The sequence below is a fragment of the Bacillus rossius genome, chromosome 15 (genome assembly GCF_032445375.1).
Source record: "Bacillus rossius redtenbacheri isolate Brsri chromosome 15, Brsri_v3, whole genome shotgun sequence".
Lineage (NCBI taxonomy): Eukaryota > Metazoa > Arthropoda > Insecta > Phasmatodea > Bacillidae > Bacillus > Bacillus rossius.
In genome coordinates, this window is record NC_086342.1 from 46047645 (window position 1) to 46073914 (window position 26270).

The following is a 26270-nucleotide window of genomic DNA, read 5'->3' on the forward strand; positions in this document are numbered from 1 at the left end:
TTATTTTATATTGTACGAATGCTAGAATAGTTTTTCACGTATCTGCTGCATACTTCTGCAAAAGACACGCTATTTGTAAGTACGTAAATCTAGAATTTTTATTTTGTCAATCAAACTCGGTACTTTGCGATTCATATTCGGTTTGAAGTATTACTATGGCCTTTCTATTTAGAAGACTTTGACCACAAAATCGTGTGTAACCGCACACACTGCACTTACTTTGTTACGGACACTCAGACGAAGCAGATACTGTGGCTGACACCACGAGACTGGCAGCAGCTTGTGTGCCGCACGTGTGTATGGCGGCGTGTGGCGCGCTCGTAGGCCGTGCGACAAACTGTGCGCGGCATGCGGAAAAATAAAAAATAAAATTCAACATTTAATATTTATATTTACAATTTTTATTTTTTTTATTTTTTCACCCGCGTTTAGTGAAAACTGCGGATGCAAAGTCCGCACAAAGGCGGGCCGTCTATACTGTGCGTGCTTGCCGACCTATTAGAACACAGGCGGTGTTTTATGCCTTTTGACCTTGGTCACATCGAAACATCGCGGTTATGCAACAACGCGGGTAAAAGTTATGTCCCCCGACAACCGCGTTAAATAGGGAGTGTACTGTACTTAATTACTATAACATTTTATTAAATCATAAAAATAAACCACCTACTTTTCTGGCTGCTTGTCTTAAGTTTACACAAAAAATATTTACTGTTCTGCCATTAATCTCACTTAGTGTTGCAGCATACAGTATCGCAAAATGCAGTCACTACTACAATCACCACACGTTTATATTCTATACATCTACCTGAGAAACATTAAGAGCTAAGTGCTGTTAACTTTTGTTACCATTTGTATTTATAAGCAGTAGTAGTTTTTTTTTTTTAAATTAATGTGTGTAGGTGCTAATTTTGCCATTGCATTAAATCACCCAAACACTCTTTGTGATGTAGGTATACGATATTTCCAATTTTTTATGTAACTGAATGTTTGACAAATATTAAAAACAAAAAAAAAATATTGAAAGCTGTGAATACATGAAGAACAGTATACATTTAAATAAGATAGGCCTACAAAAACTATTGAGCTTATCAAATTATACATATACTTACCAAATGAAATGTGTTGACCATTTGGTGTGTATCATGTTGCCATGAATATTATTTTTCTGCTATATAGTTTCTGTTAAATACTATGTATTACTTTATTGCTCTACAGTTTCTGTTATGGACTTTGTCTCCAGATTGCCATTTATATGACTTATTCTCTACATTCTCAGTACTTGTAATTGTTTCTGTTTGTTGCAGGTATGTAAGGAAATTAGAAAATGAGCTGAAACATTAAACTCTTTGGACACTCCATAGAAAGGAAGAATTATTTTCTGTTTAATGCTGGCATGTGAAGACATTAGAACATTTTCTTGTAGATTAAATTCTTTGGACATTCAATGAAAATGAATTATTTTTAGTGATGGGTCGATTCCGATTCCGGAATCGGTCGGTCCCACCGATTCCAGTATAATCGTGGGATTCAGAATACAATGGTTTTGGAATCGATCATGACCGATTCCTGCATTGTTTTTAAGTTTACAAAATACATCTCCTACGCAACGTAAGAAAATACTAAAATGAATGCAAATATAATTTTTAAACTACATAACCCTTTCAGACCCACTGTGTACAACTGTACACATTAAACTTCCAAATCGGTTTATGAAGACAAAAAAAATTTACAACACTCACCAACGATTGTGTACGATTGTGTACATTATGTAGTTTCATTTGTCTATACGTATAACTATCTATGGCCAAGAAGTTTTTTTTGAAAAACACTTGAAAGTTGGAGTGTGTTGTTGTTTTGCGAGGTGCTGGATTGGGATTTTTCGGGAAGCTATATTTAGTAAATTTTTTCTATTTTCGTGAGTCAGTTAATATTTTTAAGTTACTTTAAAGCTTTATCTACTACCTGAAATTCATTTCCATTAATTTTGTAAATATTTGAATTAGTTTTATTGAAAAAAGTTAATGTGTACAATTGTAACCAAACGGCCGTGAGTGAAGCAGTGTCTAGGTATGTACATAACCTCTAAATAGTGTAAACAAACTAATAATGACTGGTTATTTATGCTTTTATTACTTTGTATGTTAATTCTCTTCTAAGATCATTGCTTTTTTAAAGACTATGGAGTCTTCTGAAGGTGTCAGAGATGCAGCCAGCATTCTGGATATGTTAGAGAAGGGTGAAATTTCCGATTAATGGGTGTCTGACGACGAGGGATTGGACGATGAAGTTCTGACTGAAAATAGTAAGAAACCTTTACGAGTAGGTGCTGATAAAGTGAGAACCAACGAAGCAATGCAAAATTCTGATAGTGACGAAGAAGAATCACGGGAACGGATAAGTGTAAGTGCCCCTGTCAGTAATGTAAACACGAAAAAGAGTGACATTGTATGGCGCCACAAACCTCTTTCCATTTTGATTGAGCCATACAGCAATAATAACAATTTAGATAATGAACTGCTCACGCCAATTTCGTATTTTGAAAAGTATATACCAGTAACTCTTTTTGATCAAATGTCAGAAATGACAAACCTCTATGCAGTTCAGAATCACAAGCCTCGCTTCAAACACACCTGCTCATCGGAGCTACAGGTTTTATTTGGTCTGCATATTGCGATGGGGACATTAAAACTCCCAAGAGTTTCTTTGTTTTGGGACAAAGCAATTGGCATCACCATGTTTCAAGATGCAATGTTAAGAGACAGGTTTTTTGAGTTGAGAATGAACTTGCATCTTGTAAACACGTTAGAAATTCCTGACAACTGCAGTGATAAGCTGTACAAAGTACGACCACTGTATGATGCCGTTCGTTCAAGGTGCATGGCCCTTGAACTAGAAGAGCACCTCTGTATTGACGAGCAAATTGTACCATTTACAGGGCGCTTTAGCATAAAACAGTACATGAAGGGCAAACCTTGCCCTTGGGGTGTGAAGATTTTTTTTTTGTGTGGTAAATCTGGCTTGGCCTATGATTTTGTTATTTACCAGGCAAACATGGCCGAAATAGATCCTGGTAACCAGAAGTTGTATGGCCTTGCACCATCAGTGGTGCTGCAGCTCGCAAAGAGAATTGGTGACGAAAAAGGCCACAAACTCTATTTCGACAACTATTTTTCTTCTTATGCACTGTTTCAAGTTCTTTTGGAACGGGGGGTGTATGCTGCAGGGACTGTTAGAATTAACAGATTCGGTAACACTACTTTGATATCAGATAAAGATGCGATGAAGAAAGAAAGAGGTTTTTGTGAAGAAGTCACAAACCGGGAAGAAAATGTGACACTAACAAAATGGGTCGATAATAAAACGGTGGTTATGGGTTCGAACTTTGTAGGCAAAGGGAAAACGGACATAGTAGATCGTTGGTCTAAGACGCTGAAGAAGTACATACCTGTAGAGCGACCAGAGGTAGTTAAATTGTACAACCATGGCATGGATGGTGTAGATTTGTTGGATCAGCTCATCAGCTACTACCGCACCTTCATAAAATCCAAAAAGTGGACACTAAGGATGATATTTCATGCAATAGACATGGCTATTACACTGTCATGGCTGGAATACAGGAAGGATGCAGAAGCCCTAGAAATTCCACAAAAAAAACAGTTAGATTTGTTGCACTTCAGGATGAAGATCTCAGAAAGCCTGGTTTTTGTTGGAAAACGGGCAACTACAAAGAAACGTGGACGTCCTTCATTGGAAGAAAACTGCTCCACACAACCTGTTGTCCAGAGGCGGAAGGGAGAGGTGAGGCCAGGTGTTGAAGTCCAGCAAGATGGAGTCGACCATATGCCTATCCATGAGAGTGAAAAATTGGGTACGCGGTGTAAAATGCCTAAGTGCACTGGACGTTCCCGAATTTTGTGTCAGAAGTGCAGAGTGCATTTATGCCTAAATAAAGATAAGAACTGTTTCTTGATGTACCACACACAGTGATTCTAACAGTCATATGAGTGCAGTGTTTTGTGTACTATCATATAATTATATTATTGCAGTGCTTTATGTAATATTGTCTAATTGTGTGTGTTTCAGATTTCCCCTTATATGTTGCAGTATTTTATTTTATATGACTTTCACATTCTTGTACATGTGTTTATGTATGTTTTGTATGTTTAGTGATGTATTACTACAAATTTTTAATATAAATCAAATAAGTGACCGTATTACAATAGTGCATCATCCCAATCTGTTTGTGCACAGTTGTACACATTAAATTTTTTATATAAAAAATCACCAAATTGAAAAAAAAAATATTGTGTGAGCATTAGAAAATTAATATTATCCTAACTGTGCACTTTGTTTATTTTTTTTCAGAATTGTAAAAACTATAATTTTTAAACTACATAATACAATCTTTTTTACGGAACTGATTTACGAATTACGGTAATTAACGTATTTATTTACTTGCACCGCCATTTTCCCTATAGTACAAATGCAGTATCTACTTTCCCGCTTTAAACGAAAGCATTTTTCGGAAATTACGTTGCAGCAGCACTGCATTTAATAGTAAACCTTCAAAACTAACTAGACAAAACCATAAATGTTTAAAGAAAATTATGTAAACGTAAACGGCAAGTAAAATAACGTAAACGTTAACAACTTGATCATGGCAGCTACATTTGCCATTGTAAAGGCCCTGTCACACTGTCAAATTTTAGCTTCCAACACCTTCCAATATGTTGGATCCAATATCTTTGAGGGTTGTGACGTCACGTTAAACGTCACTATCGCAGCCATGTTTATTTGAGAGATTGAATGTCTAGAGTTTCCTTCAAATATTTTACGTATAGGACTGGTTCTAAAATATGTTGGATGTTGGATGGGATCAGCCAATCAGAGTTATCTGAAATAAAGCGGCCGCTTTTGTTTCCGTTTCCGAAGTGTAATAGTTTAAATATCAGCAATGGCGAATGGGAAATAAATGCAGTAATTGAATTAATACTATTTTATTTCCTGCTGGAATATGTAATTTTTATTGTATATTTTCCTCCAATTGAATCTGTATGTACGGAAGTGCAGGTTAATATATTTGACTAAAAGAAGTTACTGTAGTTTTGGAATATTATGGTCCTTAAACCAGAAAACATCTTCTATTCAACTTACGATCATTATTTGACTGATATACCAGTTTAGCTTATGTTCAGGTATTGGATAAACTAAATTAAAACAGCAAGCATTGCGTACAAAATGTGCCATCAGGAATGAGGTATCACAACTAGGATATGCATTTCGGAACTTTTACCTACAAATCCAAATTAATAACACCTAAAATAAATTTTAAAATATTTCAATTCAGAGACTTAATGTAACTAAAATTATTTTGGCTTACCCAATCAATCTTTCTTATAAGTCATTGTTCTTATTTCACAATAGCTGCTACTCTGTAAGTATTGTCTGGAATTTTCTGGAATACAGACTCATAATTTCCTGACAATAGATGGTACTGACTTATGTTAAAGCAGCATCTCTATGTAAGCAAGTAGCTCTGGTGATTTGCAAGAAAGGCCTAGAAATATTAAAATTCTGCCTACGTGTTCAATTATTATTATTTAAGTTTTGAAAGTAATACCATTTTTCGTGAATGTAAATATTTGTGTAGCAGATCCTTGTCAGTAAGCCTATACTTCCCAGGCTGTACGAAACAAGCATACCTGGTCTAATATCTTGTTAAAAAATTATTTTAAAGAGATAATGTGACTGAGGTGAAGTTAGCTTAAAGGCTCAGGTTGAGGTTTGTAACAGTAAATACACTTAATTCAAAATAAAACAAAATTGCCAATTTCTAAACACAGCAAAAATTAACACATTCACTTTAAAGTATAGGAACAATTTTAATGAAATACAAGTGAAAGTGTCCATACAACAGCAGCTAGTTGGGTGAGAAAATAAGCGGGAATGAGAAGGGATATGCCTACTTGCAGATTTACATTTAATTATATGTTTTATTCTTACTAAACATACCTTTAAATATTGTTTTTGAAGAGCACTATAAATTGCACTACAAATTTCAGGTAAAAATTTTGAGATGGTGTTGTGTGGAATACTTGTAGAGAACATAAGGGACTTAAATGATTCCCCTGTCGCCAAAAATCTTAATGTAACTGCCAGCCTCTGCTTTGCTGGTATAGACTGGCACAAATGAGTATCCTTCTTTGCAATGCGAGACTCCACAATTGAAAGAAGATCAAAACTTTCAGAATCCATTATTACATAGTTCGGAAATGAATCGGCATCTTCGTATCGAAGTTCATGACAAAAAGGGGTAAAACACCATTTGTTTGCCGGGAAAGTATCCACTGTCTCGTCCACCATCTGCGTTTCCTTTTCTTAGATTTCTCTTCTAGTTTACTGAGATTTACTACAATTGCAATTACAGCTACAGCTTTTGAAACACTTTGATGCTCTTAATGCAGGCATTGCAAACACCTGGAAATCGTAAATTTTAAACTGTGTATGATCACAATATACCTCAATTGGAATATAACCTACTTAAAAAAGCCCGCGTTCCTTGACCCAAAATTTGTTTTTGATTCTAAATACTGTCATTTACAGTTCTCTACAGAATGTTTGGTAAAACGAGCTCACTCAAAGAAAATTGATAGTGTGAAATGACTTCAAATATATTTTACATTGCTCGTCAAATAATATTGAATACAATATATTTGAAGACGTATTTCATCCAAAATCACCCTTCAAATTTTGTTGTCCAATTTATTGGATACAATATATTTGACAGTGTGACAGGGCCTTAAACAACCTAATTTTTTGTTTGTGCTACCGGCCATGGTAAACCATACGGCCATGAACCAAATCTTTGGTGACGTGAACGTGAAAATTAAGATGTTTCACATCTCTGCACTTTAAACTGTACAGAATTAAATGAAATAATTTTTGAACGAGATTTTACCCAAATTGACAGTGGATTACTGCGACCATATGAAAATAAGTTTAAAAGCAACATAACCAAATTGCTGTAAATCGGCGTTCTTGTGCGTGTTCAGCGATGCTCTTTTTACATTAGATATATTTTGGAAAGGCAGTTGGCTAATCTGAATTTCCAAACATTGCTGCTGAAACGTTCGTAAATTTTTATTACCAGACACAAACAATCTTTTGAAAGTAGTTGTGTTTAACAGAATTGTTTCCGATAAATTTTTGAAATGAATTAAATGTTAACACGCGATTTTTTTAAGAGTTTAATTATTTTGTGTAAGAAAATCTCACCATAAAATGTGGACATTTTGAGATGCTAAACATGCACAGAATGTTCTTAGTCAAGAACCGAAAATTTATTTTCTCTTTACGGTTGTGAAGAACTGCAAGACTGGATGGATTTATTCTTTTCACCAAGTGAGATGGGCCCTTGAAATATGTATCAACGAGGTTATATTGTCATTTTATTTGGATCATTATTTACTTGCGCTTGAAAATAAAATTCTTAACCTAAACGTACAAACCTCGTTTTTTACAATTAATTAATTGAGTTGATAATGTAAGGTATCAAAAGTTGGTTAAGTTATAACATTATTTACAAAATACGTCATAAGACATCTTTGATTATTGGCAGTGTTTGAACACATGTTTCGTCTAACTATATGCAAGGTTAAAAGGCCAAATTGTGCTAGAAATTCAAGGTAGCATAACTTGATGGTAATGAACATACTTTTTAACATTATATAAGCTGTATATAATGTTAATTTCTGCACAGAAAATGAAACACAATTATATCAATAATATATATATTATATATAATTATGCAATTATATTTTTAAAATCATAAACCTTTTTTTTTCTGAGTATATTACTCTGTTGAACATTGTCAGCTAAAAATTAAGGAATCGGAATCGGATCGAAGAATCGACCCTTTAATTTAAGAATCGAAAATGGAATCGGAATCGGTATATTTTAGGAATCGGCCCAACACTAATTATTTTGTGAATTTTTGTTATAATAGTGCTTTTTTTATTTCACTTAGAATTTTATTTCATTGCCGGTTAATTGATAGTAACTAAGAAAGTGAAATAAATTTTTTTTTTGGAGAAATAAAGTGTATTTTTTACAACCTTATATTTCATGATTGTCTATCTTCAAAACTTACCAAACTTGGGTGATTCATATGGAAAAAATAATGCTGTCATTTAAAGGAAAGAAAAGTGTAAAGATTTTTGCTGAACGTTCATAATAAATAATTTTACCTTTTGACATGTCAGTTATCTTTAAAACACATTGTAGTTATTAGTATGTACAAGAAAGAAAGTGCAAGATTTTATGCCTTTAAAATATTAGTGTTTAAATATTCAATGTGTCTTCGTTTTTTTCATTCCACAGCACATACCAAATGATTTTTTTTTATAAAGTGAACATATAAATTTAAATGTAACATGTAACCTTTTATGTGGTATCGCTTTCAAGATACATTCACCCACTGTGTTGGTACATATCAAGTAAACCAACGAACAATTAGGAAAGCTACAATGATAGGGTTTTTTATACAGGAATGTTACGGATAAAATAATACAATGGAAAGAGATTACTGTGGACACAAAAAAAATTTAATATTTATGTTTGTTTTTTTCATAAAAAAAATATTCTTTAGTGACAATCTAGGCTGCAAATGTCTCATACATTACTGAATTTCTATACTGAGCATTACCAACACAGAGCTTACACAGTAATATTTCCTCTTTACATTATACCATCAGGTGACACTACAAAGTCTCATAACATGCTATTGTTTTAAACAACCTCAGTATGTACCTTTATGGACAATTACTTTTATGGTGAGAAACATAATGTAGTAATTTGTGCATAAAATAATTGTTTATATAATTTACTTAATAGTCGTGCAGTATAGCTGCACAGTATGAACCTCACAAATATAATGAAACCAGTTTTTAGTGAATGACCACAATATTAACTCTCAGCATTTTCACACACATGTCTTGAAATATTGTGGTAAATGTTTTATAGACTTTCTCACCTCTAAATCTTTTTTCTCTCGTTACCCACACATCCCTGGGTCATCTTTGCGGAGCCGGGCTTATCCCAACCGCCTTAGATTTAACCCTGCCACGTGACCACGCCGCAGGGTCGACAATTATGGAACTCGCTGACTCCAGAGGTAAGCGTTTTAATTTAATGTAGCCGTGCATATGTCTGCTGGCCCAAACAAAGACATTAAAGCACTTGTAGATTCACGGCTCGTAGAGCGTGTTCGAGTCGTAATTCAAAAACTTACGGGTATGGCCGACTCCATGCAAATCCCCAATAAGACTGCTGTTAGATGTAACGTAAGCACATAATGAAGCAATCAGAAACTTTTTTCAGGGTAAAGTATAAGGTATAACGCATAGTGTAACACCGCAATGCATAGCATGCCAATAAATGCGAGAACAAATTGACAGTGATTTCCAGTGCCCCCTTACCTAAGTTAGGCATCAGCCAACCATGCTGCCTGAGGAGTGTGATACTACTTCTCTAGTTAGTAATTCAACCACTGCCACGATCCTAATGAACAAAGCTGGGGCCGACGACCCACCAAACAGCTGCATAAGTTAGCCTGGCACCCTCCCGGAAAGAAAATAAAATTTTTAAGCTGTAAATATATAAAGGTGATTTTGAATTTTCCATGAAAAACAATTGAAACATGCTATAGATACAACACTAAATATAATTATCCTGAAACATGTTGAATTCAGTTAAGTTCTGCTACATAGTTGAACAGTGACGAGATTCTGCAAGATAGGAATAGCCTCTGTCCTAAAGTATGGGCGGTGGGCCTTCACTAATCAAAATTCCCGCGCGTCTTGTTAAAAGAAAAACAAAGTCCCGAAGTTGGCCGAAGGTGAAGTCTTCGGGCATGTTCGGGTTGGTCCTCAACCCTTTGTGAAATGTAGGCTTCCCTGGTGTAACGGAACAAGTCATAGGCTAACGAGCGCGAACCGGACGCCATATTGATAGTCGATATGGTGCAGGGAAGCCTACGATTCACGGGAAGCCTACGATTCATTGGTCCTTTCGTACACGCCCGATTACTCATGTTCGTGCAACTTCGGAATTTTCGAAAAAACACGCGCGCCCAAATGTAATTCAACATGTCCCATGCTGGTCAGCAGAGTTTTCAAGGCTTATTGCAAAACTATGTTTTCAGTGAAGCGGAGAAAAGTATTTCTGGTTTTTTGGATGGAGAGCATCAATATGGAATTTTTTTGGATGAACTGAAAAAGTTAGGGCAAACATACTCTGTGCGAAGCAGCTACAATTATGCCACAGCAGGTAAATCATATTATGTAATACTTAACTGTATAATTAATGTATTCAATAAAATGGCAACAGATTGCTACCTAGTTGTTATATGGCATATTTTTATAAATTGCCTTTAAATTCATTATGTTCAAGTATTATTGTTTTAAGCATTTTATCTCCATATATGTATACTGAGGATAAGTTAGATTCGAATCTCGGATTCGAATCCACAACCGTACCAACTTATCCTCAGTTATATATATAGCATATTTTATAAGCCACATTACACTTAACAGGATGCAAAGAAAAGCGGCTGTGAGAAAATCATATAATACAAATAAGATAAAAGTAAGGAACGAAAAAGTGTAATACTGCAGAGTTGCAGCTTCTTCAGATTACCTTTAATGTACCTATGTTATTAGTCACCTTATTTTTCAGAAAGCTTTACTCTGCAGTAACTAATTCTGCAGTGATGGTGTTGTTGGCAGTGTTTTAATACACAATATGCTATTTTATATGTAATAACAATACTGCATGGTGAATTGATTTTGTTATTACTTTTTTGCAGCTTCGCCTAAAGTATTTTTTCAGTACAAGCAGGGCAAATTAACTCATGCCCCTGAGATTGAGTATTTTGGAGCACCATTCACAGTGGAGAAATGTGTGTTTATGGAGTGTGCTCAAGGTCCAAAATATTATAATGCCAAACAGACTACAGATCAACTGGTAAGTTGTAAAACTGTGTGTTCATTGATGATTTGTAAATAAACTCTATAATATTCATAATACATCCCAGTGAATGTGAGTTCTTTTCATATCTTGCAGTTATTAATAAGAAAGCCTTAGGTCCAAGGATACCTAGTATCGTATTGTTTTCTGTATTCTGCTTATTAGCAACAGTTCTTTTCCCAAAATTTGTAAATCAAGGAAGTTATAACAGACACTTAAATCTTTTTATATATGTAACTATTATTTATCAATTTAATTATTACATTGTTGGAACCAAGTAACTATTTAAGTCACTTAAACTTATATGCAATAAGTTGACATCATAAAGCAATATTAATAATAATATTTAATTAGCTAGGTACTTAATTATTAATGTTATAAATCATTGTTTTACATTGTATTTACTACAGGAATGTCACAGTTGGAAACATTTTCCATGACAAACAGGGTTATGCAATTTTCTTTAACTCAATCTAGAAATATAAAAAAAAATCACATACATTTCATACTGTACTTGTTTTTATCCATCCAAAACAACCATGGTGAAAAAATATTAAACAGTATTTTTAACAATTGTATCCTGTTAACATTACCATCATGACTATCATGGGATCTTCATGTACCTACTACCTATCACCAGTCTCAAGATATGATTTTTTTTAATGTATGAAGCTAAATTTAGTAAATTTGAAGTTGAATATTTGCCTAATTAAATTTTTTTTTTCAAGCCTGACCATCCACAACCAAAAAAGAAAAAATTCTTGATAAAAAGTACCAAAAAACTGGGTTGTCCAGGTGTCATGGCTGTGAGGACTGTGAGAGTCTACCAGGAATTTACCGCAGCGGACTCGCAGAGGAAGAAGCATGCTGTAAGTTATGTACCTAATACAGATTTTAAGTTACATCTTTTACCAAATGCCACTTTAGTGCTTTGGTAACCAGTCAATATGCAAGTAGTTTTGAGCCCTCTGTAGGAACCTTAGAGATCACATGACAACTATGTCTTTATTTGCACATTCACAAGAAATATAATATTACATGAGATGTGTTTCTGTCATGGATACTTAAAAGAGAAATTGGCTTTGAAATGTGAACTTGAAAATGAGTGTGATTATGTTTTAATAAGCATAGCAAAATATACAGCCAACGTAGTTTTCTTCTTAAATTTATTTTATACTGTAGATAGTGCAATAGTGGTTGGGAATCAACATAAAATCACATGAATATTCATTATCTCAAGTATTAGAACATTTCCTGGTGCACGACCATTAGTTTAGTAGTTCTTATAACTAAGCAAGTTGTAGGCTTCGCGTGCAGGCAACTTCATGTGTCTGGTGCACGCGGTGAACTGCCGTGAGGCAGTAATCGTAGCAACGCCTACCTCCACCTGTGCATGCATTGGAACTTCTGACCACCACAATCATAACTTAACTTTTACGAAAATGGTGTTCTTGTTAATTTCAATTGATAGTGACAATATATAATATTTCTTGTGATGTTTGTAATTTTATATGTGTATGTATACAAAAACATGTACAAATATAATATTTCAGTAAAAAATAAATTGATATTAATAGCAAAAATTATTATCTCCAATCTTAAACCCACATGAATTCCACTAATATTTATTACTTCCTATTATATTTCATGGTAAGCATATATTTCATATATTAAAGACAGAAAAAGTAATTGGTAGGGCCTAGAAACACTGCTTTCAACATCTTAAGAGAAATATAATCAATATAATGAATCAAATTGTACTTGTTAAAATAACATAAAAGTTTTTTAATTCTTCGGTTAACATAATAGGCAAAACTCATTTTAATTTGGCAACCTAGATTGAAGTGAATTTCAATATCATATTATTATGGGAAGTTAATAGATTATACATACAGTGGCAAAACCATCCAGGCCTTCAGGAACCTATATTTAGAAGCAGTATAATATTAGAACACGTTTACTTCACACTCATATGATTAATTTAAAACTTTTGTACGTGAACAATTTTTATACACAGGATGTTGCGTAAATGTAACATGAATATTAATTACCTTACAGGCTAAAAAATCACAAGTTGCACAAATTTAGATATTAAGGTGTGTGTATTTCCCATATGCTGAATCGGCAGCTATGTGCCTTATGAAAATATTGTAATAGTATGTACTTTTTTTATTCCATTATACTACATACAAGATAAACTGCTTGAAGCCTTTATGAACAAAATGCATATTCAACAATTTTTAAAGTTCGACAGCAGTCTCTTGCCATTATGTTAATTCATCTGCTACAGCCATTAAGTGTTTGATTAATTGGTTGATTGAACATACGCTTGCGACTGAGCTTTCGCCTGGTGGAAAGGAGTTCTCTCTCTCCAACTCATTCTCCTAAAATTCTAAAACCTCCTCTGTAAGTCTTTTCCTCCTCTCACATCCAGTATCCCCCTTTCAAGCCCATCCAACTCTCGCCCCATCCGCACCAGAAATACCTGCTTTCCTCTCTCGGTTATCTCCACTCCTCTGAATCTTCCACTCATGATCTCCCCTCCCTTTATACCTCCCTCTGTTAAACCTAGCTCCCAACTTTCTCCAGCCCTCCTCCCCTTTAATTAACATAAACAATTTCATGAGTTTCCACTTTCCCCCTCCTTTACAGTGTGTCCAACTCTAGTTCGATCATTACTGTATGTAACAGACCTTCTCAATAATATTTTCAAAAGCTATCTATGTACCTTTCCTAACTTTTTGTCACTTTAGTTAACATGGAGTAGCCTAAATAAATGGTGAATGTATCTCAAATATTTTTTTTCTTCCAACCTATGCCACATAAAAACAAATACAAATATATATCTTCATAGTTCATAAATAAATTGATTTACATACTGTGGCATGAATACAAATATGATACAATGAATGTGTTAACACTAATTTTTCAAAGCATCAAATCTTTCACTTTCTTTTAAATGCATTGAAAAGATGTCCATGATATAAACATATACAATCATAAGATTTTCCCATTGATAACCAGAGATTCTATAAGGTACGTATTAAATATCAATGAAATAGTGACTACACCAGTGATCCTGTAGGCTGTAAACTCATGAACCTATGTTAATCTTCACAACCTAAAGAAGATAATAAAACTGAAATAAATAAATTTCTCGCAAGAAATGCAAATACAACTGATGCACCATACAGAAAAAGTCCATGTGTTAAAGCTCAATACAATAAATTTAAGAAAAAAATTAACGAATAGGAATGTGAACTATCAAACCGACAAATCATATGCTCAAACCATACACGACTCCGCTCATTAGGTATTTCTTATAAATTTCTGATACGTATTTTAAATGAAAATGCTACAAAACAATATAACCTCAATAACCGGTAATATGTTCTGCAAGCAACGACCATATACCACCCCCGTGTTTACATTCTTTGTGTACGTTAAAAAAAAAAAAAAAAAAAACGAAGTTGCACGAACATGAGTAATCGGGCGTTTTTGGGCGTGTACGAAAGGACCAGTGAATCGTAGGCTTCCCATACGGTGCAAGTTGTGGAGTGCGTGTGTACCACGTCTATGGTGAACTACACAAATGTAAACATCTGATGTTTGTATATGCGTGCTGTATATTTTCTAGCTATGGTTTTGCTCTAAATTATGACTTTGAAGGAAGGGATACTACAAATTGTGGCAGTTAACAAAGCAAATTTGAACGTTAAAGGCGGGAATGTAGAAATTTTAATATATTGTTACAGGCGGGAAATTAAAGCATTGTGATAAATGGAGAAATGACGGGACCATGAAATTATGGTGTTATAGGCGGGAAAATGTTACAAACGGGAATGTTATAACCGGGTTGTACTGTATACGCATAACGATCGTGCGGGTTAACACGGTTCCTGACAGAGCGCGCGCGTGCATGCAGTCTGTGAGCTATCGATATCAATCTTTGACAACGTGCGCGCATTCTATACAGGAATACCGGAATCAACACAACCAAACTGGCGCAGCATACGTTTTTATAAGCGGTATAAAGCTACACCCGAGAAGTTACAAATGAAGTTTATAATGGTTAAAAACGTCTTTAAAACACGATTTACATATCAGATTACTTTGCAATAGGATTAATTAAGTTAGTAAGCAGTTTTATCACAATGAACGGCGTAAACTGCGTAAAGCAATAGACGCGTTGTAAACAACGGGAATTTATTGCATTACATGAAATGAGGTTAACATGGGACAGAAATAAAATGGTTCAAATAACGGGTAAACGTAAATAACGGTAACGTAAATAAGGGGTTTCGTTGTATAGTTTTGTAAGTGGAAGATGTAATAGTCCATTTACATTTCTTTTAAACATGTGGGTGTGGGGGGGATGTGTTATATTAGTGTATCCGGGCCAGATTTTGCAAGTCCAATTATTGTAAAATTAATTAGATTCGAATTGACAAATCGAATATCAAAAAATTCGAACTAAATTCGGAAATTTCCAATATTCACAGAACCCTAATACATACCAGTTTTCAGGGTGTTGTACCAAGATACTATCGACTTGGGGGTTAGTGTGTTCATAGGTACAATACGCAAATAGTTTTTCATTGTATTTATTTTACTTAAAATTTTAACTCTTTGTAAGAAAACAAAAAAAAAAAAAAATTGTGAGTATCTGTTTTGGTATCGGCAGTGCTATCGGAATCAGTGGTGTTATCAGAGTATCGGAATCTGTAACGGAAACAGCCCAACTCATAATCGGTAATTGAATCTGTAATCGGTAAAGTCATATCGGTGCACCACTAGTCCTCGGACATGACTAAAAAAAATGTTTTTGAGATGACACCCCGCCTCAGCAGTTCTGCTTCAACGTCCGGCAGCGTGTCATCCGATTCCATGTCTTCAGCTGTAGCCCAGGTTTCCGTTGGGGAAGCTGGTACGCCCATCACGCTGGTAGGCAACTGGTTGTCCAGCTCACCCAGGTCATTCCTAATTACACCAACATTCAATAAACTATCGAATCATATCTACCATAAAATTTTGCGTCCACTAATAAGCATATCTACCTACAATGCTGCAATGGTACAATGCACATCGTAGATAATATTGACCACAAAGGGAAATACAATTAATTTAAATTCTAATAGGATGTCGAAGAACAATTTAGAAAACCTTTAGTTATACAAAAAATTCCTTTGTTCGTAGATAATGAGCAAGTTGTAAAATCACAATTTAAATGCTTTTGATGTGTAATGCAGTATGATATTTTAATGATCATATATCTGTAATCCAATATAAAAGAATAAATTAATAATTACAATCAGTTGTTTTGTCTATTGTTTCAATAATTATTTAAATGTGTTACTTCGAGCCAATATATATTACAACAAGAATCTTAACTAAAATAAATGTCATTATTGTACATAAACAATGAAGGCCTCAAGTCGGGCAAAACGATCAATTGTCTTTCCGAAAGTTTAAGGTTCAATATTAAACATATGGAGCCAATATGCACATACTAACGCATAGATTTATAAATACATATGTACAGTGAAACCCGACAATTACGTTCCCATGAATAGCGTTTTCCAGTCAATTAAACCTTTTTTGCTGGTCCTGCCACTTGTCCCACGTTTACAATATATTACATTCACGCTAATCAGTAATCACACAGTAAAATCAAATGCCTTCTGGTGATATACACAGTTATCATCGGATAAAGCGCTTGTTGTTACACCAGTGGTACTGGAAGGAATGCAAGCCTTGCATGAATATGGCTGGGGAATCCAGGGGAGGATATTGTGATGGTGAATTGGGCTGACAGCGTGTCCTATTGCGCACGCCTCGTGCAGACCCCCCCACATCGTTCTGTGGGCCCTGTTCCCCCTCTCCTTTTTTCCTTACTCAAAAAGAAAAAAATATTTTTGGCCTTCTTTGTAAATTGTTTTATTTGTTTTATTTTTTAACCTTATCACAATTATTTTTCAAACGCACATTAAAACATTGTAAATTTATGTGTAATAATGACAATGAAATGATTTAAATAAATGTATTACGTAAGATGGTGTTGTTTTTGCTTTTCACAGTTGTAGATTCAGACACGTTCTGTACAAACAAAATATCCAAAATCATATAACTCTTGTGTAATATTTCATCGGTACTACTTACTACAACTAGGCCTACCTGTTTGTTTTCTATGATTTTGTTAAAATTTTGTTGTAGCAACAGCAGCACCGGCCATGTGGGGGCCCTGGCCTGGCCTGACCTCAGGCAGTAGTGCAATCTGCTGAGCAATGTTGTGACTACGTAGGAAAACATGGGCACGGCCAGGTTATTGTAATAAGAAATGTTGAACAAAACTTCACAAAGAACTTCCCGTCATGTAATTTTCCTGTACGTGCTTTGTAATCGAAACATGGTTTAAAAAGGGGCGCGACATGTATTCACGTGGCTGTAGTCCTGTGACAGGCTGTGAGCTGCCCGGCTACGTGGTGAATGTTTAATGTAGGTTAGTTGAATTGTGTGTAGATGTATTTTCTAATATCTATTTGATTTTTAATATTGTATTACAGTTATATGTTACGTTTTTATTTGTATATAACTGTTACATAATGTTTCTAGAACAATGGACTTGGTGTGGGATGTATTGAAAAGAGAGAAGCACATGAAGCCTGTAATTGCGAGTGAGAAAGAAACGGGGTTTCCCCACTGAGAGAGACAGAAACGATAACTCTTCAAAATGTGGGAACCGAAGGTCACATGTGTGATAAAATTAGAAAGAGACGGAGAAGGAAAAGTCCTGCACTGTGTGGATGAAAAGGGTGTATCCAGCATGTACTTTTTTAGTTGAGTCGCTGTAGGGCCGTCGTGACGTGAGGCTGTGTAGGCGGCAGCCGGAGATTTTCTTTCTTTATTCTTGGTTTCAAATGTTTTATTTTATTTTAATTTACAGTAAATGAATTTCATCTTTCTTGTAACAAAAATCTCAGTTTATTTCAATAAGCAAATTGTAACAATCTTTCTAAACTGTTCTAAACAATTTAATTTGTTTGTTTGTTGCCTAGTGCGGAATTTCTGATGAGAAACCCCAGGCACGATGACACTTACTTTTTGTTTTATCGGACTTAATTAATAAGCTTCATTGTCATACAATCCTAAGGAACTACCTACATTAAAGGCAAATACACCGAGGTGTGTGTAAGTTGTTATTGAATTGAGGGTCTTCCAAGAAGTTGCCGAGTACCAGTGGACTAATAAAGAAACGCCTGAGCTTAAATCTTTTTTTTGTATTTTATGTATGTATAGTTACTGTATTTGTTTTAAATGAATTATTTATTTATTGTGGTATGTATGCGGCGACTGTAATTGACCAGATTATTGATCCTTTGAGGAATAAAAGAGTATTGTTAACAGTGTGTACCTCCGCCTGTTTATTTACAGTGCCATGTCCTGGTTTTATCCTGTAGAGGAGACACACAACAAGGAAATTAGTACCTCTCAGCTCTACCTGGAATGTCAATTTTGTTATAAATGTTAGTGACACGAGCTACGAGTGAAGCCCCTTGAGGACAGAGTCGTGACAATATCATTAATTTAATGTCACAGAGTCAGTGTTGGCACCAGCAGCAGAAGCTAACTGAGGTACAATATTATTTGAATTCAACGCCGCCTTTCTTTACTGGTAACTACATTACCACAAAGTACAAAAAAGACAAATGACTAATCGATATGACTTAAATTACAGCCACCAAATACATATTACAATTTTACAATGGTGAAACATTTAATCACATACCCCTTATTCCACAGTGAGCTATTACTTCATTTTCATAATAGTCCACCTTAACAGTCAATGTGTGTAATTTCGCAATCACTAAGGACATATGTAAATTTCTTATTATTGTTAGGCAATACACCGTGTTTAAGTAGGCCCTCCTCCATGTCATGCATGTCACAACCTGGTGAGATTGTAGCAAGGTTTCAATAGACCCCACATCAACAGCCAAAATTTGTTTATTTGTGAGCTGTGCACAGAGTAAGTGTTATAAAACCACGTCTTTTCCGCGGAACGTAGTATGGTCATTTCCAGACCTTAGCGGAAGCATTCTAGGTAAGCATCAACGCACCATAGTGACCAATGAGTGTGCAACAGTTTATCAACTACTAAGTATATGGTTCAGTCTCAGCCTAGTAGCTTAATGGGTCCCACTGCAGCGGGTGTTCAACCACACATTAGTGGTTATACATAAGAGCCATCCCAGGTACATTGCTTCGTCTATGAAACTAGGCTCACCCTGCGTGTCGGACGCAAGACTGCGAGTGTTGAGGGTCCTCCTGTTTCTCCCACCGTGTGAGGGCCCTGTAACATAGCAATTCACAGTTTATTTCAACATTAACATTATACATCAAATTTTTCACAATGTAACATCTATCGAAATATTTATTCAGTACTAGGTAGCACCCAGCTTGTAGCTGCCCCAGAAAAATTAATTGCGGAAGTATAAATATTGATTCCTTTTTATGTACTTACTTATTCTATTGCTCTAGCTTTGACAATATGTTTGGATTTCCAGTCTTCAACACAAGCTAATAAACTTCTTGACCTTTTCAACTTGTGAGCATTCGACATAAAACTTACTATGTGAAAAAATTTGTTTTTATAGGTTGAATCTGCAGACTTGAAGTGATTGACGTAGTGCCATATTGATGCTCATCGAGAAAGCAAGTTTAATGGGGAGCTGCACAATTGTTTGAAATCAAAAGGCATGTCGATATGAATTATGGTAGGCCTAATGCATGTAATGAGCACATATTCTCCATTCGACATTTCCTTAAGAATATTTGGCTGAAATACATTCCAGCACAATGAGGGTGGATTATGTTCTGCAGGAGAATTACAGCCACGCAGACTTTCCGTGTAAATGTATGCTGTGGCAGTAGATTAAGAAGCGTTACTGAATATCGGCAAAATCTGTTTCTGCCGATTTGTTTCGGTACAGCTCTAGAATAAAAAACCAAATATTGGAATCATTCCAGGAAACGTAAAGATAGTATTATGAAATGCACACAAAAAATTTCTTCTGAATAACTAAAATTTAGTAAATTTAGAATACTAGGAAAGAAACATAGTACAAAATACGTTAATACCATGTATCTTATTAATACAACCCGTTCAGCCTGTTGGAAGGATCCCTGTCTACACTGGTAAAAGTTTTATAGCACATTTAGTAATAACAGGTCACTCCATGTTATCTCACTTCTCCAGTAATAATTAGTGTAATTATAAAAAAATGTATAAATGAATGTCATTTACATAAATGACTACTTATGTTATTATATTATTTTCTAACAAAATCCTTCACTGCCAATTACATTAGGTTAAGTTCATTTATTATTAAAGTCAGGGCTTGAAAAAAAAATTTGTTAGAGACTATAAGAACATATCTTTATCAGAGCCGCAATAACCTTGATTTATCTATTTCAACTGAATAACCACAATTCACGTACTGCACTTGCACTTTGGTTCCAGCAGTTTGTTAACTTGCCTTCCAATGCACATTTTTATGTTCACATTGGCTATATTTTGCCTTATTATTCCCTTCTTTATAACTAGGTTAACAAATTTAATTTTTTGTAGTATTTATTATGTCCCATGCCCCCAACAGTCAAGTGACTTTTACGGTGGGCACGACACACTTATACTTACAATACTTAGAATGAACACAAAATAAACAAATAAACATAAAAATTTATTAGGTAAGAATAATAAAATAAAAATTACAAACAGAAAAAAAAACAAAAACAAAAGCAAACAGCAGACATCATTGAAGACATTAACAGGACAGGGCACCAGGTAATTAACACAGAGATCAAAATTTAGTAAAGGAAATTAAATATTAGAAGTACCTATCTGGGTGCACAAGTAACTTCAGAAAATCAAAGTTCACTTTCTTAAAGTTGGTAACTAATCTAACAACTAGATTGTTTTGTGGAGGGTACATAGTCATGAAAGTGAACGACTGTTGGAATGAGGAATTTTCAGACCTTTGTTGCCCAAGGCAAACTTACATTTAAGTTTACAATTATGGCAAATTTTGGACAAAAAGAGCCTCACAATAGTTCCTTCAATTTGAGAGTGTAGTCAAAGTGCGCTGAGAAAAATTCTTTGTGTTAAATAACTTGATAATTTCATTTTGTACTTTCCATTATATTGTAATCAGACAAATTTAAAATTTTTCAAATTATTCAACAATATTCTGATTTTCACCTAATTAAAGCTAAGTAAAGAACTTGTATTGAAACAGAACTATCAGCATAGGAAGTGATACATTTAATTAGAGCAAAGTTACGGGGAGCCTAAGAATGAATGTAGGCAACTTAATCAATCAATATGTTACCTATTTAGTAGTCCAAATGAACTGGATGATATTTTCTAGTAAAAGTTATTAGCTTGCTTGTATTGTGGTTTGAGGTGAACCGAATTTGCAGTACACCAAATGTTAATACATATACTTTAATTCCACCGTGTGGAACACCAGAAGAGGCTGAATTTGAAGAGAAGTTGATATTAATTATACATACCAAAAAAAATTCCATTATCTAGATCACTGGAGAACCAATTAACAAAATTATCATTTCAACCTAAAGTAGTTATCTTTCAACGTAACAAAGAGTGATTGACAGTGTAAAATGCCTTGGCAAAATGAAAATAGCAAACTTCTGCTTGGTCCCTATTAATGACCTCAGTGTAGATGGGATTCAGAAGGGAGATTACATTCGTGGGGGTTGGACATATCAAGTCTAGAGCCATGTTGGTTACTATAAAATGTATTACTTATTTCAAAAGTTAATCAATTATAAATAATTTTTCCAACAGTTTTAGAACACCCATTTAATAGTGGAAATATGCAGTAATAAGAGGAAGTTAATTGAGAAGAATTATTGTGAATCGGAATTATTTTGGCAGTTTTCCATTTGTAAGGGAAAACTTGTGATTTGAGACTACAATTAAAAATATGTTGTAGAAGAGTGGCTAGTAAATTAGAACCTTTAGGAATCAAATTTTGTATACCATCGAGACCACATCATCTTGAAGATTTTAATGTCTTTATACTCCACAGGACTAGACTTTCAGTAATTTTAGTAAAAAATATAACATCATGAAAAGTTCCTGAATCAGAGATATGAGGATCATAAATAAATGAATCATATACACTGCAAAAAAAAAAGATTCAGCAAATATATTTGCTAACTCCGTGGGTTCACTGGAAGTGATACAATTTAGTTTAGGTGATAATTGAATGTGAGACCAACTGACACTATGTTATTTAATGACAATATTTACCTTGAAGTTTTCTTCAGGCAATTGCCCAACACTCTTAGCCCCCGCCCGGAAAGATGCAGCCCGTCCCTATAAACAAGCATACTTAATACATGAGTTGAAGCAAAACCACCCTTGTGACAGAACATGCACATGTATTACAAAACAAGTATGAAAGTCTAATGAACTAATAACCTCCAGCAGACACATAAATGAGTAAAACGTTTGATAACTTTTCTATGAAAGGTTATTTTCACATGCAGAGATAGCATGTACACAACACGCCGACGCTGACATTCTTCAGGGTTGCGCCCTCTGCAAGAGGGTGTGGTGGTCGCAGTGCCCCGTTCCCGTGTTGAAGTAAGATGTATTATTAACATTCTTTCCCCCCCTAACCCAAATAATTTTTTGCTGTAGATTAACATAGAACTTCAATTATGCGAAAATAAGTTATTAATGCTTCACTCACAAAAATTTGCATAAGTGTTGCCTGTTTCATATATTCTTCTTAAAATACCTGTGGCACAGATTCCGGATAGGCTTAAAGTGTTTTGTTCAGCGGGAAGTTGCCATGATGCTTCGAACATCACAACCAAAAATGTAATTAATTTACATGTTTACGCTTAATGAACCTGCTGGTTCCCATCACTGACATGGGTACAAGCCCAAATGAAAAAAGTACAAGCACTTGCAACTGAACAACACTAACTGCAGCACAACCATAATGCAGCAAAGGTCGCCATGTGCAACAACGTAATTATACAGCGTAGGAAAATTCTCCTTTTCAAAGTGGCATGCTGTCAGTGTATAAAAATGACATGTCTAATGAACACACCTTTCAAAATAGTTGCCAGGAAAGTTCCTGGCCATCTTCGCAAAGTCAAGCAAAAAAAACAGTCTGCCGACCTGGAAGAAAAAAACTGTTGAAGTACACTACATAATTGTGCAAGTGCACTAACAGTGTTAACATTTTGTACTCTTCCATCAATAAAATCTAAGTCTCTTCTTTGCCCCCATGCATTTTCAGTTTGTTATATGAATTAATATGTTTTAATGTTAACTGTTCATCATTGAAAATGCATGTAAATTAAAGACACCCTTGATTAGCTATGAGAGTAAATAATACTCAAAATGTAAGCATTCAGTAATGGAACTACATTTTAAAAAGTAACATACATAGGATTACATTAAACTATTCAGTACTTACGACCACGGCTCTGTGCAATGTCCACAACTTTACGAAGATGGCCATTCCACTTCACCAGCAACTCATTTGTATGTTCCTTTTGCACTATCCTTCGGAACGGGGGTACAGTCACAAGGAAAACATTCTTCCTGCGAAAAGCCATGAAGCGGAGAATGCTTCGGAGCTTCCGCTTCATGGCTTTCATTGTTTCGCCTTTCTGGAATCATAAATCATTTATTCAGCAAACACAATAACTATTTGAAGTGGCTAAAGGAGTTGAATATCTTTATCAGTAAAGTAATTTTGAAAATTTATTTTTTAGACTTGGAGAAATTCCTAACTTTCCAACCATACATGAGTCTATAAAAGTATGTTTGTTTTCTTTGGATTTCATTGCATTAAATATAAAATGGTGGCTATGAAATGTACTTCATACTGAGGTAAAAAATCAACAAACTTTATTTGACAGTAAGGTCTCTTATTATGCAAGCAAATAATCAAATTATGTAATAAACATTAAGAGCAAGGGGTAGAGTTAAATGTTTGTAATTGGTAATATTTCCCAAATTAATTAAGTACTGTAACTGAAATCTAATAAGCAAACACTTGACTTACCACAATGTCATTCACACCCAACAAAAGGGCAACATTCCTGTGCAGTCGGCCAGTGCGCCAACCTTTTTACCTTGTGCAAAACTTGTTGGAGATTGTAGCCAGCTACACAGGCTCCTACGGTCCTTTTTATTTTTCCTGAAACACCAAAATGTTTCCTGAATAAAAGTCAAATATGGAAGACAAATAAGTTCATAATATTAAAAATTGTTAGGGACACAACTGACGTTTGCTAGTAAAACCATGTCCATGAAATGCAAAAAAAAAAAATAAAAAATATTATGCCAGACAAAGAGACTTGCTACATTTATGTTTCATATAAATATAATACAAAAGCATCAATACTAAAAATAACGTGTATTACGCACTACAGTTGTCGTGAAAATGTAATCTTGAACAGCAAATTACTGCAGTGGTAACTGATTATTGGAAATAACAGAATGAATATATGGTCCAAAGCATGGGTGGATAGATGATGGTTAAAAGTTTGCATCTGTGGAATGATTCCATTTGGAAAGATGGGAGCAAAAGCTACCATTTTTAAGATATAATTGTGTTATGTGTATTGTCCTTAGAAAGATCAATGTACATCAAATTAATACAGCGTGCCATACCACTCAAAGCTGTAACGCCAAAAAACACAGAAAAATATTTTAAGTGCATTACCATGCTTGGGTCTGGTCGGGTTCACCCGGGGAACGTCTGTAATGCTAGAATATTAATTGATATATTAAATTACATGAAAGAACATGTCGGCTGAAAACATAAAAATACTGGGGTTCAAATAAAAAGATTACAATGATTAATTTACATTATTAGGGGCCAGCGCACTGCTTCTAAAGCACCCTCTTGAGGAAGATCATGGCGCGCAATTTAAAGACACTCACACGCTCACGTACATAGACGGTACAAATGCCGGGAAGGAAAAGGTGAGGAAGGGAGCGGAGTCTGTCCAGGCTCAAGACGAAGCCCTGACTGAAGTCAACGTGATAAATAGTGTGTTTGTTGTTCCCCACCCAAACCCCCTATTTTCCGTGCGTGGCCCGTCAGAATGTAGGAGTGGTAATGATGTAATTGATGTCATCTTGATGACATCATCAGCATTGTTATGGTATCGTGAAGTAGACTAATTTCACATGCTTGTACACACCATTCAAAGCAATTAACTTAAAAAAAATGTTTCCTTCCTCTGTAAATGGCAGCTAACGATATCATTGAGGTAAATATATTTCAGTGAAAATTACATGAAACAATACACTCTCCTCCCCACACTCTTCCATTTACTTCCAACACTAAGGTCAACACATACAATGTTTTTACTCACAAAACACAAATTTTGTTTGGTCAAACAACAGTGGGTGTTTAAAATTGACATGTGGGTACCTGTGTTTGGGTCGCGGACATACTCCACTTCTGCCCCTTCCCTTCCCAGCAGGCGCACAAAATTGGACGCCCCCGCCAACTGTATATTTTCAATCATTCCCTGAAATAAAAAAAATTAGTAAAATATCTACATAAACAATCAGGACAGATACTTAACTATGCACTTAATTACTATGTGCCTAGTTTGACCTTCGCCCCACAGAGTCCGATAAACCACCGCTCCATAAACCTTATATACTAATAGATATTGAAAGCAACTGTTGATAAAGGTGGTTTTACAAAAAACGATCCGAAACTGATCTACGTGGATAATAAACCATCAGAACGCTTATGTACGTTTGCACAAGCCACCGTTGTTCAACAGCTATGATTGCCGCTTCTCGGAACAATATAATACAAGAATGTCACCAGGCGAAACTTAAGCTACAGATGGGTCGAAAAGTATTAACCTGATACTTTGTCACTGATACGCACCTGTATCAGGAACGACAAACGAGTACACTTGAAAAGTATCAAGTCCTTAGTATCAGTTCAGAATTCGCCTGGAACAACACCACGGCCAATGTGCGCAGAACCCGATCGCAGATGACGGTCACTTGGGCGGAGCTTGTGAAAGGGGAGGGACCATGAACGACGAATAAGGGATAAAGAAGGAAAATAATGTAGTGGAGGAAGCGCAGGGCAAGGCGTTGAAGGAGAGGCGCAAAGCGAAATTGTTACGAGTCGTTTGGTTATTGTCCCACATCAAAGTAC

General features: G+C 35.1%; 1 protein-coding gene and 1 long non-coding RNA gene across 7 annotated transcripts in view; one reads left to right on the plus strand and one right to left on the minus strand.

Moving 5' to 3' along the window:
* Positions 1-18433, plus strand: part of LOC134539576 (piggyBac transposable element-derived protein 3-like) — a 62799-nt gene extending 44366 nt beyond the window's left edge. For 3 of the 4 annotated variants that reach the window (XM_063381727.1, XM_063381728.1, XM_063381726.1), the window contains 3 exons: positions 1305-11022; positions 11754-11894; positions 17239-18433. In XM_063381727.1, the coding sequence (XP_063237797.1) occupies positions 2353-3987 (1635 nt within the window). In that variant the 5' untranslated portion in view covers positions 1305-2352 and the 3' untranslated portion in view covers positions 3988-11022; positions 11754-11894; positions 17239-18433. Of the gene's footprint in view, positions 1-391; positions 11023-11753; positions 11895-17238 lie in introns of those variants that run through there. The other variant, XM_063381725.1, reaches the window with a different exon arrangement.
* Positions 10976-25961, minus strand: LOC134539577 (uncharacterized). 3 transcript variants are annotated; one of them, XR_010076335.1, is made up of 8 exons: positions 25707-25961; positions 25518-25617; positions 24138-24272; positions 23544-23739; positions 23172-23242; positions 22361-22426; positions 19310-19375; positions 10976-16005 (listed from the first exon to the last, which is right to left on the minus strand). It is a non-coding gene; the product is annotated as an uncharacterized LOC134539577 (long non-coding RNA). The 3 variants fall into 3 exon arrangements; XR_010076333.1 differs by having other exon boundaries at positions 25518-25961; XR_010076334.1 differs by lacking the exon at positions 10976-16005 and having other exon boundaries at positions 17984-19375; positions 25854-25961.
* Between the last annotated feature and the right edge of the window lie 309 nt (positions 25962-26270).